Below are 21,093 nucleotides of genomic sequence, written 5' to 3' on the forward strand. Positions count from 1 at the left end.
CTAGAGTCACAGGAAGGAGGGTTTCCTTCTCAGTGGGTAGAGCTTGGAATGTCTGCTAGGCAGGAAGAAGGCTAAGACGGTTCCTATCAATTCACAGACTACGTATCTACCCATATGCAGATAATTGCCTTAATCTGGCAAGATTCTGTTTGTCGGTGAACAACAACAAACTCCTCTGAAGCAATTCTACATGTCCAATCTTGATTCTCTGGGCCTGACAGCTGGGATTGGATTCTGCTTCTAGAAACATGATTCTCGGATTCCATCGTTCTATGACTACAGTTCCAAGAGCTAGCAATATGAAGAATGGGCAGCTGGGCAGTCTGCCTTATTAAAAAGCCACAACATTAATGTAGTTATTTCAGTACAGTTCACATTGACCGGCTGGATTATCAGAAAGGCATCTCCCTTAGTCCTTACTGGAGATGTCAAGTATTGAACTACAGTTATAGACTGCATGCAAAAGAGGCCCTCAATATCCGTTAAGCTCTGATCCTTCCAAGAAATGTCATTGTCCCAGCACACTAAATTCCCATCTGCCTAGCAGAATCCACTTAGGCTCTGTCACAGACCATTCTGGAACAAACAGATGATCACGCTTGGACCTCTTACAGTAACTGGAGTTGAAGCCACAATCCTTGAAGGCTAGCTAAAGATCTGACATCTTTTTTCTGGTGATCCTCCATTGTGCCCTGAGGATGTTACCTAACCTGGTAATGAAGCATCTTGTAAGGGGACAAGCTCAACGAACACTAAAAACTCAACAATTCAACCCTGAGCCACATGCATGTAACATCTTTTTTTCCCCCCTAACGAAACAATGAAAACATGCAACACTTATCACAACTAACCTGAAGAGAATATGATACAGGTACAATAACAGGTGAAGCATTTGAGCTGGCAATTGTGGAGGGCGTCAGGAACAGAAGGAGGAGCAGGAATAGCTACTACTAAGGCAACGGCCAGATATGTGGGGCTTGAGCCCAGGCCAAAAGAATAATCTGAGGAAACATCTCAGGTAACCCTCTGAAGATCACCGGAAGATAAAAGTGAGGGAGGAGGGAACACGTTCAGCCTTGCAATATTCTGTTATAGCCATTGCAATGAAGGTTGTCCTTCTTACTCTCACCTACCTTTTAGGTAGACAGTAATTAATTAATTAATACAGGATTCAAAATGGCCTTTAGAAATTGAAGAAAAGGAAAATGCCTTCCAATCTTCATTGGCTTCTAACCCAATCTTCTCCAAAAGAGTTGACTGCGCTCTTGTGAAGAATACTTCCTGCCATAGGTTCTTGGAAATATCTGACTGACCTTCCGCGTCATCCATGGTTCTCTTGGTTTCTCTTGTGACCAAGACTACATGGACCAATTGCTCAAGGGGATAAAAAGAGGGCAGAGTCATTCTAGGCCAGCGGATTCAATCAGAGCAAACTCTTATCAGAACTGGAAGTCACAAGTCCATCCTTAAAATGACGGATAAGCCTCTTTTTTCTAAGATCTTTGGAGATTCTCAGTCACCCAGGTCATAGTTATCCCAAGGGCAACTGGACTTTCTTCTTTGAAGATGTTTTCCTTCTCATCCAAGAAGCTTCTTCAGCTCTGACTCCCTACCCTCCAGTCAGAGCTTGAAGAAGCTTCTTGGACGAGAAGCGAAACGCCTTCAAAGGGAAAACAAGAAAGTTCAGTTGCCTCCTGAAAAAAGCACCTTGGGGATTTCTAAGATCTTGAAATTGGGATATTTTTTTAAAAAAATTAATATTGTTAGCACAATATCACTTCTTAGGTCCTGCTGTGTTGTTGTTGTTTTTATTGCATTGGCTATGTTACTGTGGCTCTTTGTATCCTGCTTAGACCAAAGTGGCTTATATATTCCATAAATGAATAAATAATAGAGAGTTGGAACTCTCACTCGTGGGATAGATTGCACATCCATGGCAGCTATTTCTAAAATACTAGCGTTAACTGCTTATTTCACATTGAGATGAATGGCATGTAATTTCACTCTTTGGGTCAAACATTATTCACACATTTGCACAGCACGGCACTGAAATGTCAGCTTTCTCAATAATTTAAGCCCCCGTTGTGATAAATAGGGATAGGAATACTTGCTTAAAGAAAAATAAAGTTCTCCTGCCTCTAATAAATAGCTGGTTTTTTTTTTTACAGAAACATCACTCTACATTAAGAACATTTTGCAAAAGAGAAGGGAGGAAAAGACTACAACACGCATGGAATTAGGGTTTAGTAACCGAAGGACATTCTTTCAGCTTAGCCTGCTGGCTTGTCGAGGTCAAGGTGGATTCGCTACAGAGCTCTTTCAAGTCCATTAGACTTTGACTTATGGCTTTGACAAATTTGCTGGAAGAGGTCTCTGGACAGTTTTTGAAGCTTGAAACGCAGAATAAGATATGCTGGGACTGTGGATTGTAGCAAGCCCCATAGCCTTGAGGAATCACTGGCCCGTAACAGCAGAACATCTCCATTGTGGTGGGAACCTAATTTTAAGAACAACAAAACAGGGTTAAGTTAAAGCTGGCCAACTTAAGGTCAGACGCCCACCACTCTAGAGCTCTAGAGGTGGAACAACGACGAGTGGGTTTTTGGGATTGTCATTTTTGACAGTGAAAGAAGGAAGAAATGGCTAGACCCATTTAAGGTCATCATCTTCAATTCACTGAACATATTTTTAAATATCAACTGAGCTCCAAGACAGAGACCAACCACATGGTGCTTGAACTGTGTAATTAATTATTATTTGACCCATTCAGAATCGCAAAACTGAATCTCGCTTACTTTGGCCATGTTGTGTGGGGGAATTCACTGGAGAAAGCAATTTTTTTTAAGAGTTAGTGGTAAAAGGAAACCAGGCTGCCAAAGAACATGGTAACTGGACACCATCAAAGTTGACAATAAGCCAGACATAGAACAACTCAAAGTAGTGCAAGATTGTAAGATATGGAGAGACAAAATCATCAAGAGTCAGACACGAATAAAGGGATAACTTCATCATCATCATCATATGATGGTGATGAAGTTATCCCTTGAAGTTATCCAGAGATAACTTCATCATCATAACTCATCATCATGAGTCCAGAGAAGAGCAACAAAAACGATTAGGAGGCTGGAAGCCAAAACATACCAAGAGCAGTTACAGGAATTGGGTATACCTAGTTTAATGAAAAGAATGAGGGGGTCAAACTATTTTCCAAAGCACCAAAAGGCAAGATGAGAAACAATGGTTGGAAACTAACCAAGGAGAGAAGCAACCTGGAACTAAGGAGAAATTTCAACCAATGGAATAGTTTGCCTTCAGAAGTGGGTGCTCCATTACTGGAGGCTTTCAAAACTGGACAAGCATTTCCCTGAAATGGTCTAGGGTCTGCTGCTTGAGCAGGGGGTTGGACTAGAAGACCCCCGAGGTTCCATCCAATGGTATTATTCTATGTTCTATATCCTATTTGACCTATTCACTGTTTCCACTCCATGACTTAACTGTCAAATTTTTGGAATTATTTCAGTGACTTCTTAAGTGATGCTTTTGGTTTGGAAAACAAAGGCTAAGAGTCCAGTTTTCTTGATCCTAATCCACTTTGAATGATGATGATTGGGTGGGTGGACGACCGAGCTGGCCATGCTTGTTCTTTTAATTGGATCATTTTATTATAGGTCTTCTGCAGTGTACAGCCTTGCCAATTTAATCCAAAGGTAATCAGATTTTTGAGCACGCCCACTGCACGTTCAGGGGAACCCATTAGTCTGTGAAATAACATTATTCCTTGACTTGTCAATTCTCTTTCATTGGCAACCTACTAATACGAAAAATAGCTGTCTTCTCTTTACGGTCTTAACTCTGAACAGTTACTGAGTGTACATTTAAGAGTTGGGCTTATTCAAATCTCAGAGATTTATTATCTCGAAAAAGCCTCGGAAGCAGTAAATTTTGCAAGAAGCTATTTCCTACGGACAAAGTCCTACGTTCTTCGTTGTTTTCTTTTTTTTCCCCCCAGTTTGTTTGGAGGTTTGTTATTGTTGCGGAATGCAAAGCTTTCTTTAAATCCTTACGCTCCTGCCATTGTCCTGTACAAGCTTTCAAAAGTCGCATTTAGCTTTTAATGGCACAGGACAGGCCATTAGTCCCACTAATAGAGTTATAGAAGAGTCAGATAAATTTGCTGTACCCCAGCCAAAGGCCATCAAGCTATTCAGATAACCCCACCCCCCCTTTTTTTATCTATGGATGGTTTCTTGGAGAATTAATGTAGGCATGGGTGACTTACGCACAGTCATGTCTGAAAAAAATCCCCAGACAACATGATGAGATCGAATGACTTATTAGATTCCTTGTCTGCATTGTGCATTTTAAAAAAATAAATCTGACTTTCCATATCTCAGGCAGAATGTGGAATACTGTGGCTATTAACATAGTTCGGTTGATTAAGACTGTGCACGCACCAAAATGTGTGGCGCTCACAGGGCGAGCAGCTCAAAGAATCCACAAATGGAATTATCTTGACTTCAGGAGCAAAGGAGAGAGAACAGTTTGAATCTTCACGCTTGGCGGGTCTTTGCAAGCTGAAAGGAACGCTTCCTAGCATTTGAAACCAGCAACATGAGCGAAGGCTGAAAGACTCCAGCAATCCTTGTGATCAATTTTAATAAGAATGCCTAACCTGAGGACCCAGATTGTTGGGGGCAATTAAGCTGACTTTGTAATAATGCCGCTTGGGGGGTGTATGAAAGCCCTAATAAGCAGGCATATACATAGAATGAAGGCTATTGCTAAGCTTGTAAGCCGCCCTAAGTCTTCGGAGAAAGGCGGGATATAAATGGAATTAAAATAAATAAATAAATAAACCTGGAGCTTCATTTGATACTCAGGACATAGGCGTGGAGTTGGGGGCTTACAACACCTCCTGAACTTGCCATAAAAATAAGTTTTTTTTAAAAAAAAGATATTTGAGAGAAAGAAACTTCTTAAATACCTGGCAGGGCATCGTTTGTTTATTTTATTTTTATTTTATTATTTGTATCCCACTGTTTACAAATAACTCAAAACGGCAAACAAATCTGTTACGCCTTCCTTCTCCACCTATTTTCTCCACAACAATGAACCTGTGAGGTCTACTGGGCTGAGACAGAGAACGACTGGGCCCAAGCTCTGCCTCATACCTAAGGCAGAAGTAGAACTCACTGTCTCCTGGTGATTGGCCCAAAGTCACCCAGCCAGCTTTCATAGCTAAGGCAGGCTCTGAACTCATGGACCCCTGTTTTCTAGCCTGGTGCCTTAACCACTAGACTAGGGGTAGGCAACCTTGGCTCTTTTATGACTCGTGGACTTCAACTCCCAGAATTTCTCAGCCAGCATGGGGTAAACTTTGGCCCCTTCATGACTTGTGGACTTCAACTCCCAGAATTCCTGAGCCAGCATGGGGAAAACCTTGGCCCCTTCACGACTTGTGGAGTTCAACTCCCAGAATTCTTGAGCCAGCATGGGGAAAACTTTGGCCTCTTCATGACTTGTGGACTTCAACACCCAGAATTCCTGACCCAGCATGGTGGAAACTTTGGCCCCCTTCATGACTTGTGGACTTCAACTCCCAGAATTCTGGGAGTTGAAGTCAAGTCATAAAAGAGCCAAGGTTGCCTACCCCTGCACTAGACCAAACTGATGTTCATACTGAGGATGCTGAATCAATTAATTTTAATTTAATTTTAATTAAATATATTTATAAATTCTGTTCAGCTGGTTCTTTTCTCAGCTCTTCCCACTATTTTGCCAGACATATTTTATATCTCTTTATATCTGTTTTGCTTGAGGGTTTCTCAACTAGCTCTGATCTGCCTTTTGGGGAAGAGAACGTTGATTGATCCAGCAGAGCTCCAATGTTTTATTTAAGGACCAACCTGGACTATTGGCTGGAGTTTGTCTTTGGTTTAATTTGAGCCTTTAACTGTGTTTATTGCCCAAACGGACAGCTGTTGGCTATTCATTTCTCCTGTTGTCAAAAGCCCAAGAAATGAAAAGTCATAACATTTTAAAGAGTGGTTGAGCATCAGAAAGTCTTTACCGGCTTCATCACAGGTTGTCACTGATTCATAAGATCTGTCACAGTGAGAATAATGGAGGTTCCTCCTTCTGATTAATTCCAGGAAAATTTCACTCACCTGGCTGGTGGAGAGAACAAATCGATTGCTTGCCAAATAAGTTTCATCAGTAAATAATTCTGGCAGCTCTTCAAAGTTTTCTCGGGCCATCTCTCGCAGTCCCAACAAATGATTGTCGATAGCCATGCCTGTAATAGCCTGCGCCCCAAACAGAGAAGGAAGGAAGAAGTGATAATTGCAAGCCTAACAATTTGTACTTTGGGGTTTAATACGAAATCATTTCAAATTTTTAAGATTTTAAGATAACAGAAGATAACAGGATAGCAGAATTGGAAGGGAGCTTGGAGGTCTTCTAGTCCAACCCGCTGCTCAAACAGGAGACCCTATACCATTTGGGAGGAATGGCTGTCCAGTCTCTTTTTAAAAACCTCCAGTGTTGGAGCATTCATAACCTCTGGAGGCAAGTTGTTCCACTGATTAATTGTTCTCGCTGTCAGGAAATTTCTCCTTAGTTCTAGGTTGCTTCTGTCTTTGGTTAGTTTCCATCCGTTGCTTCTTGTCCTGCCTTCAGGTGCTTTGGGGAGTAGCTTGACTCCCTCTTCTTTGGGGCAGCCCCTGAGATATTGGAAGACTGCTATCGTGTCACCCCCTCGTTCTTCTCTTCATTAAACTAGGCATACCCAATTCCTGCAGTGATCTTTTGTATGTTTTAACCTCCAGCTCCACAATTACACTTTCTTTAGACGTGAAAAGTCAAGAAGGACACAAGCCTAGCCTTGCCGTTTGAAGGAACTCTACTGAACTCAGTGGCATAATATAAAGAGGAGAGAAGATGACCTTGATAGAGATAAGCAGGACTTGTTGCCTGGACAAAAGAGGGTGAAGCTTTTTTTAAAGTCCAGAACTATGAAATAGCACTCAGAAATGGTTCGGGCATGATCAGAGTTGCAAAATTCTGTTATCAGAACCAGTCTCAACAAAGCAAAATGTTAATCTTCCAGGTATGGTCTACTATCTAACGGGGCTGGCAGATTCATCTCAGAATTTCTACAAAAAAGGACATCCCAGTCTATTCAGTCTTGGATTGGACCGAATCAGTCAAAAATCTTATTTGTTCACCAGTGCTGTCTCCTGGATTTGCTACCGTTCTTGTTTTATTCTATATGTTTAATGCTTTATGTAAATTTATATGATTATTCTCTTAATCTTGTTGTATTTCCCTTCTAGGGTTTTAATCATTTTTTTATCATAAACCGTGCTTAATAAATTTATAGGATGGTAATATTAACAGAGTGAGCGCCTGTTACTCGTCCCAGCTTCTGCCAACCTAGCAGTTCGAAAGCACGTAAAAATGCAAGTAGAAAAATAGGGACCACTCCGGTGGGAAGGTAACAGCGCTCCGTGCGCCTTTGGCGTCTAGTCATGCCGGCCACATGACCACGGAGACGTCCTCGGACAAGCGCTGGCTCTTCGGCTTTGAAACGGAGATGAGCACCGGCCCCTAGAGTCGGAAACGACTAGCACGCATGTGCGGGGGAACCTTTACCTTTACCTTTAATATTAATCTAAGGGACGTGGTGGCTCAGTGGGTTAGGACGCTGAGCTTGTCGATCAGAAGGTCAGCAGTTTGGCGGGTTGAATCCCGTAACAGAGTGAGCGCCTGTTACTCATCCCAGCTTCTGCCAACCTAGCAGCTTGAAAGCACGTAAAAATGCAAGTAGAAAAATAGGGACCACTACGGTGGGAAGGTAACAGCGTTCCGTGCACCTTTGGCTTCTAGTCATGCTGGCCACATGACCACGGAGACATTCCCAGACAAGCGCTGGCTCTTTGGCTTTGAAACGGAGATGAGCACCAGCCCCTAGAGTTGGAAACGACTAGCACACATGTGTGGGGGTACCTTTACCTTTACCTTTAATATTAATCTGCTTCCATTAATGTTTACAATAGTTTGTCTAGAAACTTTGCAACACCATGTCAGTTGTATATTGACTTGGGACAATTTTTCCCACACTGCAAAAGGGAAGATGACATGTGGCTTAATGTGTTTATAGACATAATGTGGGGTTCTTTAGGGAGATTCTGCCCCAGAAATTTTTTTTAAAAAAAGTTTTCACTGCTTTCTTCAAAGCAGATGACTACTACTCCAAGCAAAGTATAAAGAACTGTTCATGGATCTTTAGGAAAACAAGAATCCACCGTTGGCCTGTCTGGCATCAGAATGAGTGCGAGAAAAGATGATCAAACCGAGGTCGCCATGGTTTCCTCCCACTATAAGAAATGGATTGGAGGATCAATGAAAATATCGTCCTATCTAGTGTGATTTATAAGGCTATAAGCACTGACATGTTTCCCGGGTAGATTAATGTCCTATCTAAAGGGAAAAAAGATGGCTGTGTCCTAACATAATAAAAGGGGTGCCAACACATTCTTCACAGTTTGCTAAAGGTACAAAGTTTAATTTATCACAACCATTTGCTAAGCAAGGAAAAACCCGCGATGTCACGTGACCTCGCACAACGTATCGGGACTGTTTTGCCATTGCCGGCCATGGGGTGGGCGCGGCTTCCACGTGACATGTCTGGCCCGCGGGCCTGCAGTTTGACACCCCTGAGCGAGGCTATCTATGCCACAGCTGGAAGAATTGCTTCTGGAACAAAGATTGTGAATGAAAGATCTTGAGAAGTTTGGAAGAGCCGTTCTGGATTCGGCCCTAGGTCCAATTAGTTCGGCATTCACTTGGGAAACGGAGGAGGTGAAGAATTACATGCCAGGAGTAAAACTGAGAGGCAATCGTACTCTCCTATTGCTGCTACCGTAACTGTGGTGGAATGATGGCCAGATCTTGGGCACGTGGAAAATGGAGCCAAGCCATTACAGAACAAGACAGTCCTAGGCTGCCTTAACAGAGGGATAGAATCAAGATCACACAATGTGTTAATACCACTTTATAATGCCTTGGTAAGATCACATTTGGAATATTGTGTCCAGTTTTGGTCACCGGATGTAAAAAAAAAAAGATCGTGAGACTCTAGAAAGAGTCCAGAGAAGAGCAACAAAGATCATCAGAAGACTGGAAGCTAAAATGTATGAAGAACGGTTGCAGGAATTGAGTATGTTTAGCTTAATGACGAGAAAGACCAGGAAGTGACATGACAGCAGTGTTCCAATATCTCAGGGGCTGCCACAAAGAAAAGGGATCAACCTATTCTCTAAAGCCCCTGAAGGCAAGATAAGAAGTAACGGATGGAAACTGAACAAAGAGAGAAGCAACCTAGAAATAAGGAGAAATTTCCTGACAGTGAGAACAATTAATCAGTGAAATGGCTTATCTTCATAGGCTTTCAAGAACAGGTTGCACAGTCATTGGAACAGACTGTTACAGAGAAGAGTCCTTAGTCCAAGGGATGAGGAAGAGGAGGAAGAGACTCAGAACTTCTGTTTGGTATAAACTGATTTGGGCAATCTTTGGCAGGCTTCTTGGTCTCAAAATGATTTCAACATACAGAGATTTTTCGGGGGGGGGGAATTTTTGAATTTTTTTAGTCTGAAGACCATATCAGGATTTTAAATAAGACTACCAGATCTGGGATGCAGAAGTCTCAGTGTCCACTAGATGGCAGCACTGAAGTATAGCTTTGCTACCCTCTAGTGGCTGGGTAGTTGAGTAGCATGCAAGGGATTGCACATTAAAAAGTACATGAATGCATTTGAAACCAATTTTACCTACGTAATTGATTCGGTTGGCATCTTTCTTGAAATATTTAAAGCACAACAAATTCTATATCAGACATACAATTGAAAATAAACAAAAAAAAATCTATTTTGGCCTCTGATTTCTAAAAAGTACTTGTATTACATAGTCATCACCATCACTGAATAGGTTTTTTTTTTAGCAAGGAACTTTTCCCCCCCATATAATAGATGCTTACCAAAACAGTGTAATTGGTCTGGGCTGCTATTGCACTCTTAAATAGCTGCATTTTTTCAGAATTCTGTAGACAAAAAAAAAGAGCACAGACATTTTCTAAATATATATATCCACACGGGAAATTCCACTACTTTTACAACCAAATAATTCATTGGTCAATTTCTTTAGTGCAGGTGCATTCGGAAGCCTGCCCTGGGAGTGGAACTGATCCTAAACTAGAATGCAAGTTTGAACAAATTTGTCCTTTTATTTCAAATGTTGCAATACTTCAATTAAAACATCATCCAAAATCAGTTTGAAAAGGCATAGCTAAGCTTCAGTCTTCAAGAGAAAAATAGAGAAAAAGGATGGAGTGCACGTTTAGCCGAGCAGTTGTATGTCAATCGTCAGATGCTGTAGAGATGTTATTTCTCCTTGTGTTGTAGGCATGTAGAAAGAACACACACAAAGTTGTAACAGTGCAGATATAGGCTGCTCTGTCCACCCTTCCTTATGGCTGCCTTCCCCAACATGGTGTTCCCCAAATCTGATGGGATTACAACTCTTAACCGCTCCACTCCATATAATTGAAAGTTTCCCCAGAAGCCATTGAGATTACAGCTAACTAAAACCAGTGGAATAAACACAGTTTTAAGAATAACAACCCAACCATTAAACGCTTCAATATCTCAAGAATTAGCTTGGTTGTGATCAGCAAAAGCGTAGTTCACAGCATGCGGGAGCTCTTTAAAGCAGCTACATTTTGTATGCCCATTCTCCTCAGCTGCTACGAGAATCCAGGGATAGATACAGGTGCTTTAAAGAGTTCAGGCTGGTGCTATTTCTCTTCTCCCTTGCTTTGAAGCACCTGTTGAAAATCAAGACTGAACAACGCACAATTCTGCTGATTCTGCAAGTGCATGATAGTTACCCCTCAAGATGAGTTGTTACAGCTTCAGTTGAGCTTACTAAGTAGGCATTACAGCTTCACATGGTATTGCTTTTATCACTGGGCATCTACCAAGGGTTACTCACCAGCAAGGGATTCTGTCAGATCCCATATTTCTAAGGGGGCTCTTTCTAACTCTGACTCATAAACTCTGTTCCTTCTATTCCTCTGGGTTCTGTCATACTCCTGGAAGAGAGGGGGGGAAGACGCTGCGGGTTGCTTCCTTGTTTTTCTCTATCGCTACAATTAACTCTTTCGCTGTTTCTGCATACACACTCTTTGAACTGTCCTCCCTTGATGTCAACTAGAAGGTGGGGGGGAGGAAAGAATGCACCTCCGGGCATCTGGCTTATCTCCTATTCGGAAGGGAAAGTGCGAAGACCCAACAGACACCGCTATAACCCTGAGACAGACTGGCGCCATCAGCATTTTCCCACAACGGACCTAACACATGCGGATTGGCCCGTTTGAACCGACCGGATGAACTATTGGGGTGGGGTTTGCTTGGGACTCCTTTAACCTATCGATCTGAGCAAGGAAACCTCAGATCCTGTCTGTTATGCCTGCTGTCAGCTTCTCCTAATAAAGGTTCCTAACGGCTTCCACCAGTTCTGCTTTCTTGGGATGCGGTTTTGAAGTGGGCCCTGATAGACGCCTTGTAAAACCCAGAATCGTCTAGGTATTTCTTCTCTTTCTTGCTCTTCCTGTCTATTCACCTGTCCTTTCTAGACAAGCAAAGGAGGGCAGAAGTGAAGCATCCATCTACCCATCTACCTCAAACCATTTACAGAGGGAGGTGTTCTGTTCCAGCCTACGACTGGCCCTGTTGGAAAGTCAGGGACAACCCTTTTTTATATTCAATAGGCTGGAATTAAGCCAACCAATTTTATTTGCAAAAACTAAACAAAACAGTTCAAAACAAAGTTAAACAAATACAGACCGAGACTCTTATCAGAAGCTCTTCAAACAGTTGCCTTCAGCAACCAGCACCTCCCACACATTTCCCTTTTAAACAGCAGTCTCAAGGCGTGGCTTCTCATTGCCTTCTCCCGAGTTGCCTCATTGCTTTCCTCTGCTCAGTTCTGCTAGATTGCCTCCTGCTCCTAGCATCCCTAAACAGAGCCAGCTGTGGATCGTCTGCTTCCAATCTTTCTGGCTCACACAGCTGGGTCTGAGGAGGAACAAGATGGGAGGGGCCTGGCTGAGAGCTCTGCGGTGCCTCAGAAGCTTCCTCTGACACCAAAGGCTCTCTAAACCCCTCCTCCTCCTCCTCTTCAGAATTGTCTGACTCAGCTGCTGAAACCACAGGCTGACGCTGAATCACAACAGGAGGAGAACAAGGGAATCGATCATCCCCCACAGTAAAAGATTTGTCTTCTTAGCCGTCTTGGGTACTTTATCAGAGGAAAGACAAGGATAGAAATGGAATGCATATCTAAACACAAAACCTAAGCCACAGATACCTTAAGAGCTGATTTCTGGTCTACCATTCCTTTCACAAATGTTAACACTTCAGGAGTGGCAGAGCGGATGTTGTCTACCCTTCCACACTCGTAGCGGCGAAGAGAAGCACTTTCGTAGGTGGGAACCAGCCTCATGTTCAACCTACAGCGGGATGACAATAAAATCCCGATTGGATCATCCCCTTATAGAAGCTGTAAAGGGGCAGGAAAAAAACAAAAAAACAACAACAAACGATAGCATTCTGATCCAGGTGAATATTTTACCATTGTGTTTTTGGTTGGGTTTAGGACTTCATTTTTTTTAACTGTGTGGAATTCTGTGGGAAGAATCTGCACAACAGCCAGCCTATTCCCTCAACATCAGGGTCAAAATGCATTGAATTGAATTGAATTTGCTCTGGTTGTGAGACGTGCAAAGGAAACCTCTCTGCCAGTCCAGGAAATGCACACAGAGTTTAAAGAATATTTTATCTGAGTCACATTTCAGCACGTGGGATTAAGAACGTAAGGGTAAGACGACAATTTTATTAAAATTTCATTTTAAAGTAGCCCACGTGAATAGCACAGGACCAAATTGTCCACAGCATGCTAGATTTTAGAGCTATGGGAAGGCAGGGCTGCAGAAAGAAAGAAAGAAAGAAAGAAAGAAAGAAAGAAAGAAAGAAAGAAAGAAAGAAAGAAAGAAAGAAAGAAAGAGAAAGGAAGGAAGGAAGGAAGGAAGGAAGGAAGGAAGGAAGGAAGGAAGGAAGGAAGGAAGGAAATCTGGGCTACAATAATCTCTCACTGATGACTCACACCTGACCCATCACAAGGCCCATCACAAGGCCCTCTCTTGACACACTCACACCACACCCATCAGAAGACCCTCACTCGACACATCCACACCTGACCCACCACAAGACCCTCACTCGACACACCCACACCTGAAGCCCTTATAAACAGAAGAACACGGACATCCCCTCCACTCTGATGAAGATGTTACGTAGCCTGGTAATGAAACATTTGAAAACCAACCCCACAAACTCGGAGAAGGAACCTTTACTCTCAAGACTTTTCCCCCCCCCGTACTTCAGAGAACCTTTGAGCAGCCTGGACTTTTGACCACGAAGTGGACAGCAGGCTCTCTTGATTTGTCACTGAATTAGATGATTTTTATTTATCGTTCATTGGCCACTAATGTGCTTTCGTTGTGTGCTTTATCAATAAACCCAACCCCCTCCTCTGAGCCACGTGGGGACACCAATGTTAAGGTCCATGTTCTCTCTGGGATTGAGAAATGCTGTTTGGTTAAAGTATCTCAGCTCCATGCCAGGTGGTCACTCCTGTGTAACATGTAGCTTTGCCAAAACAGTCTGCATTAAGGGAAGCTGTAGAGAACGTCACAGAGGATTGGCAGACCAAGGAGGGAAAGACACAGCTGGCCATTTGGCCTGGATGAAATGAGTGTGGTCAACATATTTCCTTCACGTACTGGTAAAAGGCCAGCTGGAGCGCCACTTGGATGTAGGCATCTGGGCTCATCTTCTGTTTCTTGATAAATTCCTTCCCATAGTTTTCAAACTTATAAGCAATAAAGTCTAGATTCCTCACCAGTCTAGAAAAGGAGAAAGAAGAGAAATAAAAGTAGTTCTCATGGTTGTTGTTGTTGTTGTTGTTTTGAAGTAAAAATGCTTTCCCCAGCAATTCCAGTAAGCTCTTTCAAGCTTTGAGAAGGATTGCGTCCAAAGGAAATTTGGAATTCAGTTCTTAAAACTCAGTTCCTAGACATCAGGTGGCCTGTTCGGAGCAATTTAAGAAGCTCTACATATCCTCTTATGGGACGCAGTGGCTCAGTGGGTTAGGACGCTGAGCTTGTCGATCAGAAGGTCAGCAGTTTGGCGGGTCGAATCCCGAGTGCCGCGTAACAGAGTGAGTGCCTGTTACGCGTCCCAGCTTCTGCCAACCTAGCAGTTCGAAAGCACGTAAAAATGCAAGTAGAAAAATAGGGACCACTCCGGTGGGAAGGTAACAGCGTTCCGTGCGCCTTTGGCGTCTAGTCATGCGGGCGACATGACCACGGAGACGTCCTCGGACAAGCGCTGGCTCTTTGGGTTTGAAACGGAGATGAGCACCGGCCCCTAGAGTCAGAAACGACTAGCACGCACGTGTGGGGGAACCTTTACCTTTTACCTTTACATATCCTCTAAGCATTGGAATAAACAATTCCGGAGGAGCACAAGGGCATGCAAAACGGTAAGGCTTGAATTCAAATGGGCTACAGTATTTAAATTAGTTACATTTATTCCTATGATCTTTCTCTACTCTACAACTCTAGATCTACTCCTCAGACTAATCAGAGAACACCTTGTGCACCCACAAAGGGTGAAAGTTTACATAAAATGCAAAGACAAATATCCACTTTATTTCCCCCTCTTGTTTGGAATCGTTATTAAAGCAAGAGGAACACACTGACAATAGTACACATGCCACTGCCCTGGTGAAGGACGAGGCCGAATCCTGCAGGGCCTCAGTTCTGTTCCTTTGCATGGATGTTTTTCCAGATATTTATATATTTAACAGAGCTTTCTGAGGGACCTTTTACTTACTTCAAAGCCATGGCATTTAATATATTTCTTTGCCATTTTTCAAGGCTGGGATTTTCCCCCAAGGTGCTTGTAATGCAAAAGCAACATAGGAATAGTAAAATAAGCAAGTGGAAAAGAAAATGTAACTGAAATATCTAACAGCAGGGAAAAAAAAAGGTTTCAGTGACAAGCCAGAGAGAACAAAAGTTTTAAAAGGAGGAGATACAGATGAAACTCTTTAGGAAGGGAATTTTTTGATGAGACATCACCACAAAAATATTTTTTCCTATAGTGCCTAATTTACATTTGCTAATATAGAATTACATAATATAGAATTACGACTACAGATAAAACGAAACAGGAAGGAAGGAAGGAAGGAAGGAAGGAAGGAAGGAAGGAAGGAAAAGGAAGGAAGGAAGAAAGAAAGAAGAAGGAAGGAAGGGAGGGAAGGAGGGAGGGAGGGAGGGAGAGAGGAAGGAAGGAAGGAAGGGATGAGAGAAAGGGGAGAAGGCAGACAGGCAGATAGGCAGGATATCCTTAATTATATATAAAATTTGAAACTCAACATTAAGTTTACATTAAAACATTAAACTCAACATTAAGAAAACCAAGATCATGGCATCCGGCCCTCTCAATTCATGGCGAAGAAATGGAGGTAGTGACAGATTTTATTTTCCTGTGCTCCAAGATAATTGCAGATGAGGACTGCAGCCAAGAAATTAAAAGACGCTTCCTCCTGGGGAGGAAAGCCATGGCAAATCTAGACAGCAGACTAAAAAGCAGAGACATCACACTGTCAACAAAAGTGTGTGTAGTCAAGGCTATGGTCTTTCCAGTTGCAATGTGCGGCTGTGAAAGTTGGACCATAAGAAAGGCTGAGCGCCAAAGAATTGAGGCCTTTGAACTACGGTGCTGGAGAAGACTCCTGCGAGTCCCTTGGACTGTGAGGTGATCAAACCGGTCAGTCCTAGAGGAGATCAACCCTGACTGCTCTTCAGAAGGCCAGATCCTGAAGTTGAAACTCAAATACTTTGGCCACGTAATGAGAAGGAAGGACTCACTGGAGAAGAGCCTAATGCTGGGAAAGGTTGAGGGCAAGAGAAGAAGGGGATGACAGAGAAGGAGGTGGCTGGATGGAGTCACTGAAGCAATAGGCGTGAGCTTAAAGGGACTCCAGAAGATGGTAGAGGACAGGAAGGCCTGGAGGAACATTGTCCATGGAGTCGTGATGGATCGGTCATGACTTTGCAACTAACAACAACAATATATGCACTTTATTCCACCATCAACAGCTATATTTTTAGCTCTTTTCTCCACCAGCATCTTCCCTCAATATTTATTGTGCTCCACAGATCAATCTGTGAGAGCTTGCAGCCCTCAATATCTCCATATGAAGTTGAACCACCCAACGAAATGATTGTTGTACCTTTCCAGTTTTTCTGCAGAAGAAGCCAAGTGATTCTGAATTTCTGGAGAACATTTCCACCGTAGCCTCCTTGGAGCGGGCAGCTCACTCACTGAATCTGCTCTGACCAGTTTCTTTGCACCTTCTTTCCTGTTCGTAGAGAGGTAGAACAGTCCAGTGGTTTTCTTGTTGGTTTGTTAGTTTTGTGACCTGCTTTTCTGAATCAACTCAGTCTCTCTTAGATACCCGCTCCGTAAATTATTGCTTCTGAGCCAGAACTACTTTCAGCTAGAGCTGAAAACCGGGGTTTGACAAATTAAAGGAGGGAAAAAAATTCTGCCTGAAATAAGAGGTTGAGCTTGGTTCTTGGGATCTGTGCAGGATGATACTCTGAAGCTTACTACCCAAAGTATGGAAGCTGTTTGTTGTTGTCTTTCGTGGCACCTTCTTCTTCTTTTTTTTTTTGTCTTCCCAGTCTATGTTACAACCCTCAGATTCCCTGGTGATCTTTCATCTGCTTCACTGACAAAAGAACCCAACATGGTTACATCCATGTAGACTCCAGGAGTTAAGCCCAGCCTGAACTAGAACTTCCTCCCCCCCACCACCCTATCTACTATTTCTCCTTTGAGTCGGTGGGCTTAAATTTGGGACTCTCTTCTTTTCCAGCAAGTGCAATAGAATTTGCAGATTACTCGTTCCATTGCACTTGCCTCCCCATTCCAAGAGGAGAAACCGCCCTCAATAAGTGTCTCCTTCCAAGGTTTGGCCAAGAAGGAAGGTGCCCATCCAGTCTAGACTTCTGCACAGCCTTACGAAAGGAAACGATGGATAATCATGAATAATGGAAGACGCCCAATGAAGTGGCGCTGGCTTCAGGTTATTGCTGAAGTCTGAATGTCGCTGGAAAACATGAAATGCACATGTGGAAGTAAACAAAAAAGGAGCTGGTTTCTTAGAGCAGCTGAAGTAGCTTACATGTGCTTCAATATGTGTTCGATGCACTGCACAAGAATGATCCCATCAAATGGGGAGTGTTCACACACTGTTCCACACACTCCGTCTCGTCCTACAACAAACTAAGCAGGGAAATTAATTTAGACGGAAGTGAAGTATAATAATAATAACAATAATAATAATAATAATAATAATAATAATAATAATAATAATAATAATAATAATAATAATAATAATAATAATAATAATAATAATAATAAAGTTGGGAGGGACCTTGGAGGTCATCTAGTCCAACCCCCTGCTCAGGCAGGAAGCCTATACCATTTCAGGCAAATGGCTGTCCACCCTGTTCTTAAAAGCTTCCAGTGTTGGAGCATTCACCGCTTCTGGAGGCAGGTTGTTCCACTGGCTAATTGTTTTCACTGTCAGGAAGTTTCTCCTTAGTTCTAGGCTGCTTCTCTCTTTGGTTAGTTTCCATCTGTTGCTTCTTGTCCTGCTTTCAGGTGCTTTGGAGAATAGCTTGACTCCCTCTTCTTTGGGGCAGCCCCGGAGATATTGGAACATTGCTATCATGTCCCCCCTCGTCCTTCTCTTCATTAAACCAGACATTCCCAATTCCAGCAACCGTTCCTTATATGTTTTAGCCTCCAGTTCACTAATCATCTTTGTTGCTCTTCTCTGTACTCTTTCTAGAGTCTCAACATCTTTTTTACATCATGGTGACCCAAACTGGATGCAGTATTCCAAGTGTGGCCTTACCAAGGCATTGTAAAGTGGTATTAACACTTCACATGATCTTGATTCTATTCCTCTGTTAATGCAGCCTAGCACTGTGTTGGCTTTTTTGGCAGCTGCAGCACACGGCTGGCTCGTATCTAAGTGATTGTCCACTAGGACTCCGAGATCAAGAGTTACTATATATGGATTTAGTAACTCTTGAATTCAAAAGAATGCAGTATATTTTGCCTTTAAGATAACAGTTAGAAACACAGACCAGCCAGTATTAGAAATGTAAGCAGGGTTTGTTTTATGCATCGGCCAAATATCCCAGAAACAATTTGAAACGCAACAATATCCAAAGGTCTTAACCTTGACATAGTGGGATGACCTGAAATATCAAAAAGCACCAACGTTACAAGGAAGTGTAAAAGCATAAAAATGTGAGTGTTTTTTTTCTTCTTCCAAAAACAACAACAACAGAGTGAATAATGTTTATGAAGATATTCAATAAGTCAAGGGAACAATTCCAAGTGCCCCGAGTGTTTTTCAACTTATCTTCCTTTTCAGTCAGAATAACAGAGGCGGGAAAGATCTTGCAGATCTGCTAGTCCGACCCACAGCTCAAGCAGGAGACCCTATACCCTTTGAAGGGCTGCCACAAAGAAGAACGGTGTGTGTGTGTGTGTGTGTGTGTGTGTGTCAACCTATTCTTTAAAGCACCGAAGACAGGACAAGAAGCAATGGATGGAAACTCATTAAGGAGAGAAGCAATGCAGGACTAGGTAGAAATTACCTGGTAGGAAGAACAAATTAGCCCATGGAATGGGTTGTCTTTAGAAGTAGCGGGTGCTCCATCGTTTTTAAGAAGAGATTGGACAGCCATTTATCTGAAATGGCACAGGGCTTTTTTTCTCATAGAACGCTCAGAACGGAGTTCCGGCACCTTTTTTGGATGGAACCTTGTAGGATAGGCAAGGTGGGTTGTAATGACATGTGTGAGTTCCGGCACCTTTTTCTTTTACAAAAAAAGCACTGGAAATGGCACAGGGTTGAACGAGAAGACCTCCAAGGTCCCTTCCAATTCTGTTATTCTGACATTTCGTTCTTCCAAGTGAAAGCAGAGACGTGGGAAAGAATGGAAGAGGCAGTCCTCCCAATTACGTGTTCCTGGAGGACTTGAAGCAAGTGATGAGTTGAAAATAGATCCCAGCATACACCTCTATGTTTCGTTCCTTTTCTCTCCTGCTACATCATGCTTCCAATGAAGGCTAGACAAACGCTGACAAAGTCTGAATCAATGATCACGTTTTTCTGTTCCAGCCTACTACCGGCCCTGCAGAAAAGGCAGGGACAACCCCTTTACAAAAGGCAAAAGGCTGGAACTAAACCTGCCAAATTTATTGACACCAAACAGAGCAAACTGAACAAAACACGAACCACAAAACAGGAGCTATTCAAACGGCTGCCTTCAGCAAACCAGCCCTCCCACACATTCCCCTTTTAAACAGTTCAAGGCGTGGCTTCTCTCTGCCTCCTTCCGAGGTGCCCTATTGCCTTCCTCTGTTTACTCCTGATTGACTGCCTCCTGCGTCGGGCGTCCTTGAACAGGGCCAGCTGTGGGTCATCTTCATCCACACTGTCAGGCTCACACAGCTGGGTCTGCGTAGTAACCAGATGAGAGGGGCCTGGCTGAGAGCTCTGCGAAGCCTCAAAACTGTCCTCTGCAGGCTCTCCAAAAACCCCCTCCTCCTCCTCCTCTGAATCGTCCGACCCAACTGCCGACCCCACAGGCTGACCCTGAATCACAACACACGTCTAGACAGTTATTTAGAGGAAGATGAAGGTTTTGCAGCGCCTTAAAAGCAGTGGTGGGATTCAAATAGGTGAACAACCGGTTCTCTGTCTGGATGCTGCTTTCGGAAGTCCACTCTGGGCCTGGGCAACAAAAAAAATTAGCTACCAGTTCTGCCGAAGGGGTGCGAACCAGCTGAATCCCACCACTGCTTAAAAGAAAGTTAGCATGATCATGCCGTGATGGTAGTGAGGTTGGCTTGGTGCAGAGAGCCGATTTGGACCCAGAACATCCATATCCATTTTCAGTTGTTTAAACCTGGATAAGAAGCTCTTTTCTTTGAGAGCATCACATTATAGCGAGATCAGAAGATCTTAATTGCCTCCCTCTAATTCAACCAGGAATTGATGTGTAGCTTTTCTGGTAGTTGTTGGGACTTACCTGCATAGACTTATCATACCAACGATTGGCACCATTTCTATGGTAGCCTCCACCATGGAGAAGCTGCAAGGCCCTGTTGGTGTCATTCAACTCCTCTCCACCTGGACTATCAAGGCAGACCAAGCACAGACTCCGTTCAATCATATCAAGGGAGTCTCGGTTTGTAGAATCTAGAGTAGAAAACAATTTGCTTGGAACAATGGCACACCGTTCCTCGATTTTTCTGCTCCTAATTGAATTGCTCTGCTTCATACACTCATTCTCTGAGAACTCTAAGAGTTTGAGTCTTTTGCTCCGTCAGAATGAAGCTAGTGGAAATTTAGGGTGTACAATGTCTGGGTTTCTACCCATCAGGCTGGGAGGAGGTTAGATCTCCAAGCAATTTAATCTACAAATTAATCTGCTGAACTTGAAAAGCACCATATCGCTTTGGTAATTTGATGGACTTATAGTACGCCGGGAAATGCAGTTATACACATTTTATGAAACTGAGATCTGAAATGATATCAGATCATTCAAACGGAATATTAGATATTTGTCCTGACTCCTCACCAGCCCATGGATCCGGCAGCTGAGTCTGAGGACCTGGAGTGTCATCAGAGTCAGAGGGAGGCTCTGAGGAGCTCCAACACTTACAGTCTGATGAGGAGCTTGGCCCCTCTACTCGTGCTCAGGCTGAGACACAGCTGTACTGGGAGCCTGTGGGGGACAGTGAAGTCTCACAACTGGATGATATCCAGGATGCGCATAAACGCCGGCAGGCAAAGAGAGCAGGACAGAGGAAC

General features: G+C 43.1%; 1 protein-coding gene across 1 annotated transcript in view; it reads right to left on the reverse strand.

Moving 5' to 3' along the window:
• Window positions 1-2,236: 2,236 nt before the first annotated feature.
• The window catches only part of CHAT (choline O-acetyltransferase), a gene marked incomplete at both ends in the record, with an annotated part of 45,251 nt that continues 26,394 nt past the window's right edge, over window positions 2,237-21,093 (reverse strand). The window contains 8 exons of the mRNA XM_081328617.1: window positions 2,237-2,497; window positions 6,168-6,305; window positions 10,040-10,102; window positions 12,430-12,571; window positions 13,901-14,023; window positions 16,420-16,548; window positions 17,377-17,477; window positions 20,309-20,478. Of these exons, the coding sequence (XP_081184743.1) occupies window positions 2,237-2,497; window positions 6,168-6,305; window positions 10,040-10,102; window positions 12,430-12,571; window positions 13,901-14,023; window positions 16,420-16,548; window positions 17,377-17,477; window positions 20,309-20,478 (1,127 nt within the window). The remainder of the gene's footprint in view (window positions 2,498-6,167; window positions 6,306-10,039; window positions 10,103-12,429; window positions 12,572-13,900; window positions 14,024-16,419; window positions 16,549-17,376; window positions 17,478-20,308; window positions 20,479-21,093) is intronic.

The sequence above is a fragment of the Vipera berus genome (assembly GCF_964194415.1).
Source record: "Vipera berus genome assembly, chromosome: 5".
In the NCBI taxonomy this organism is placed as follows: Eukaryota; Metazoa; Chordata; class Lepidosauria; order Squamata; family Viperidae; genus Vipera; species Vipera berus.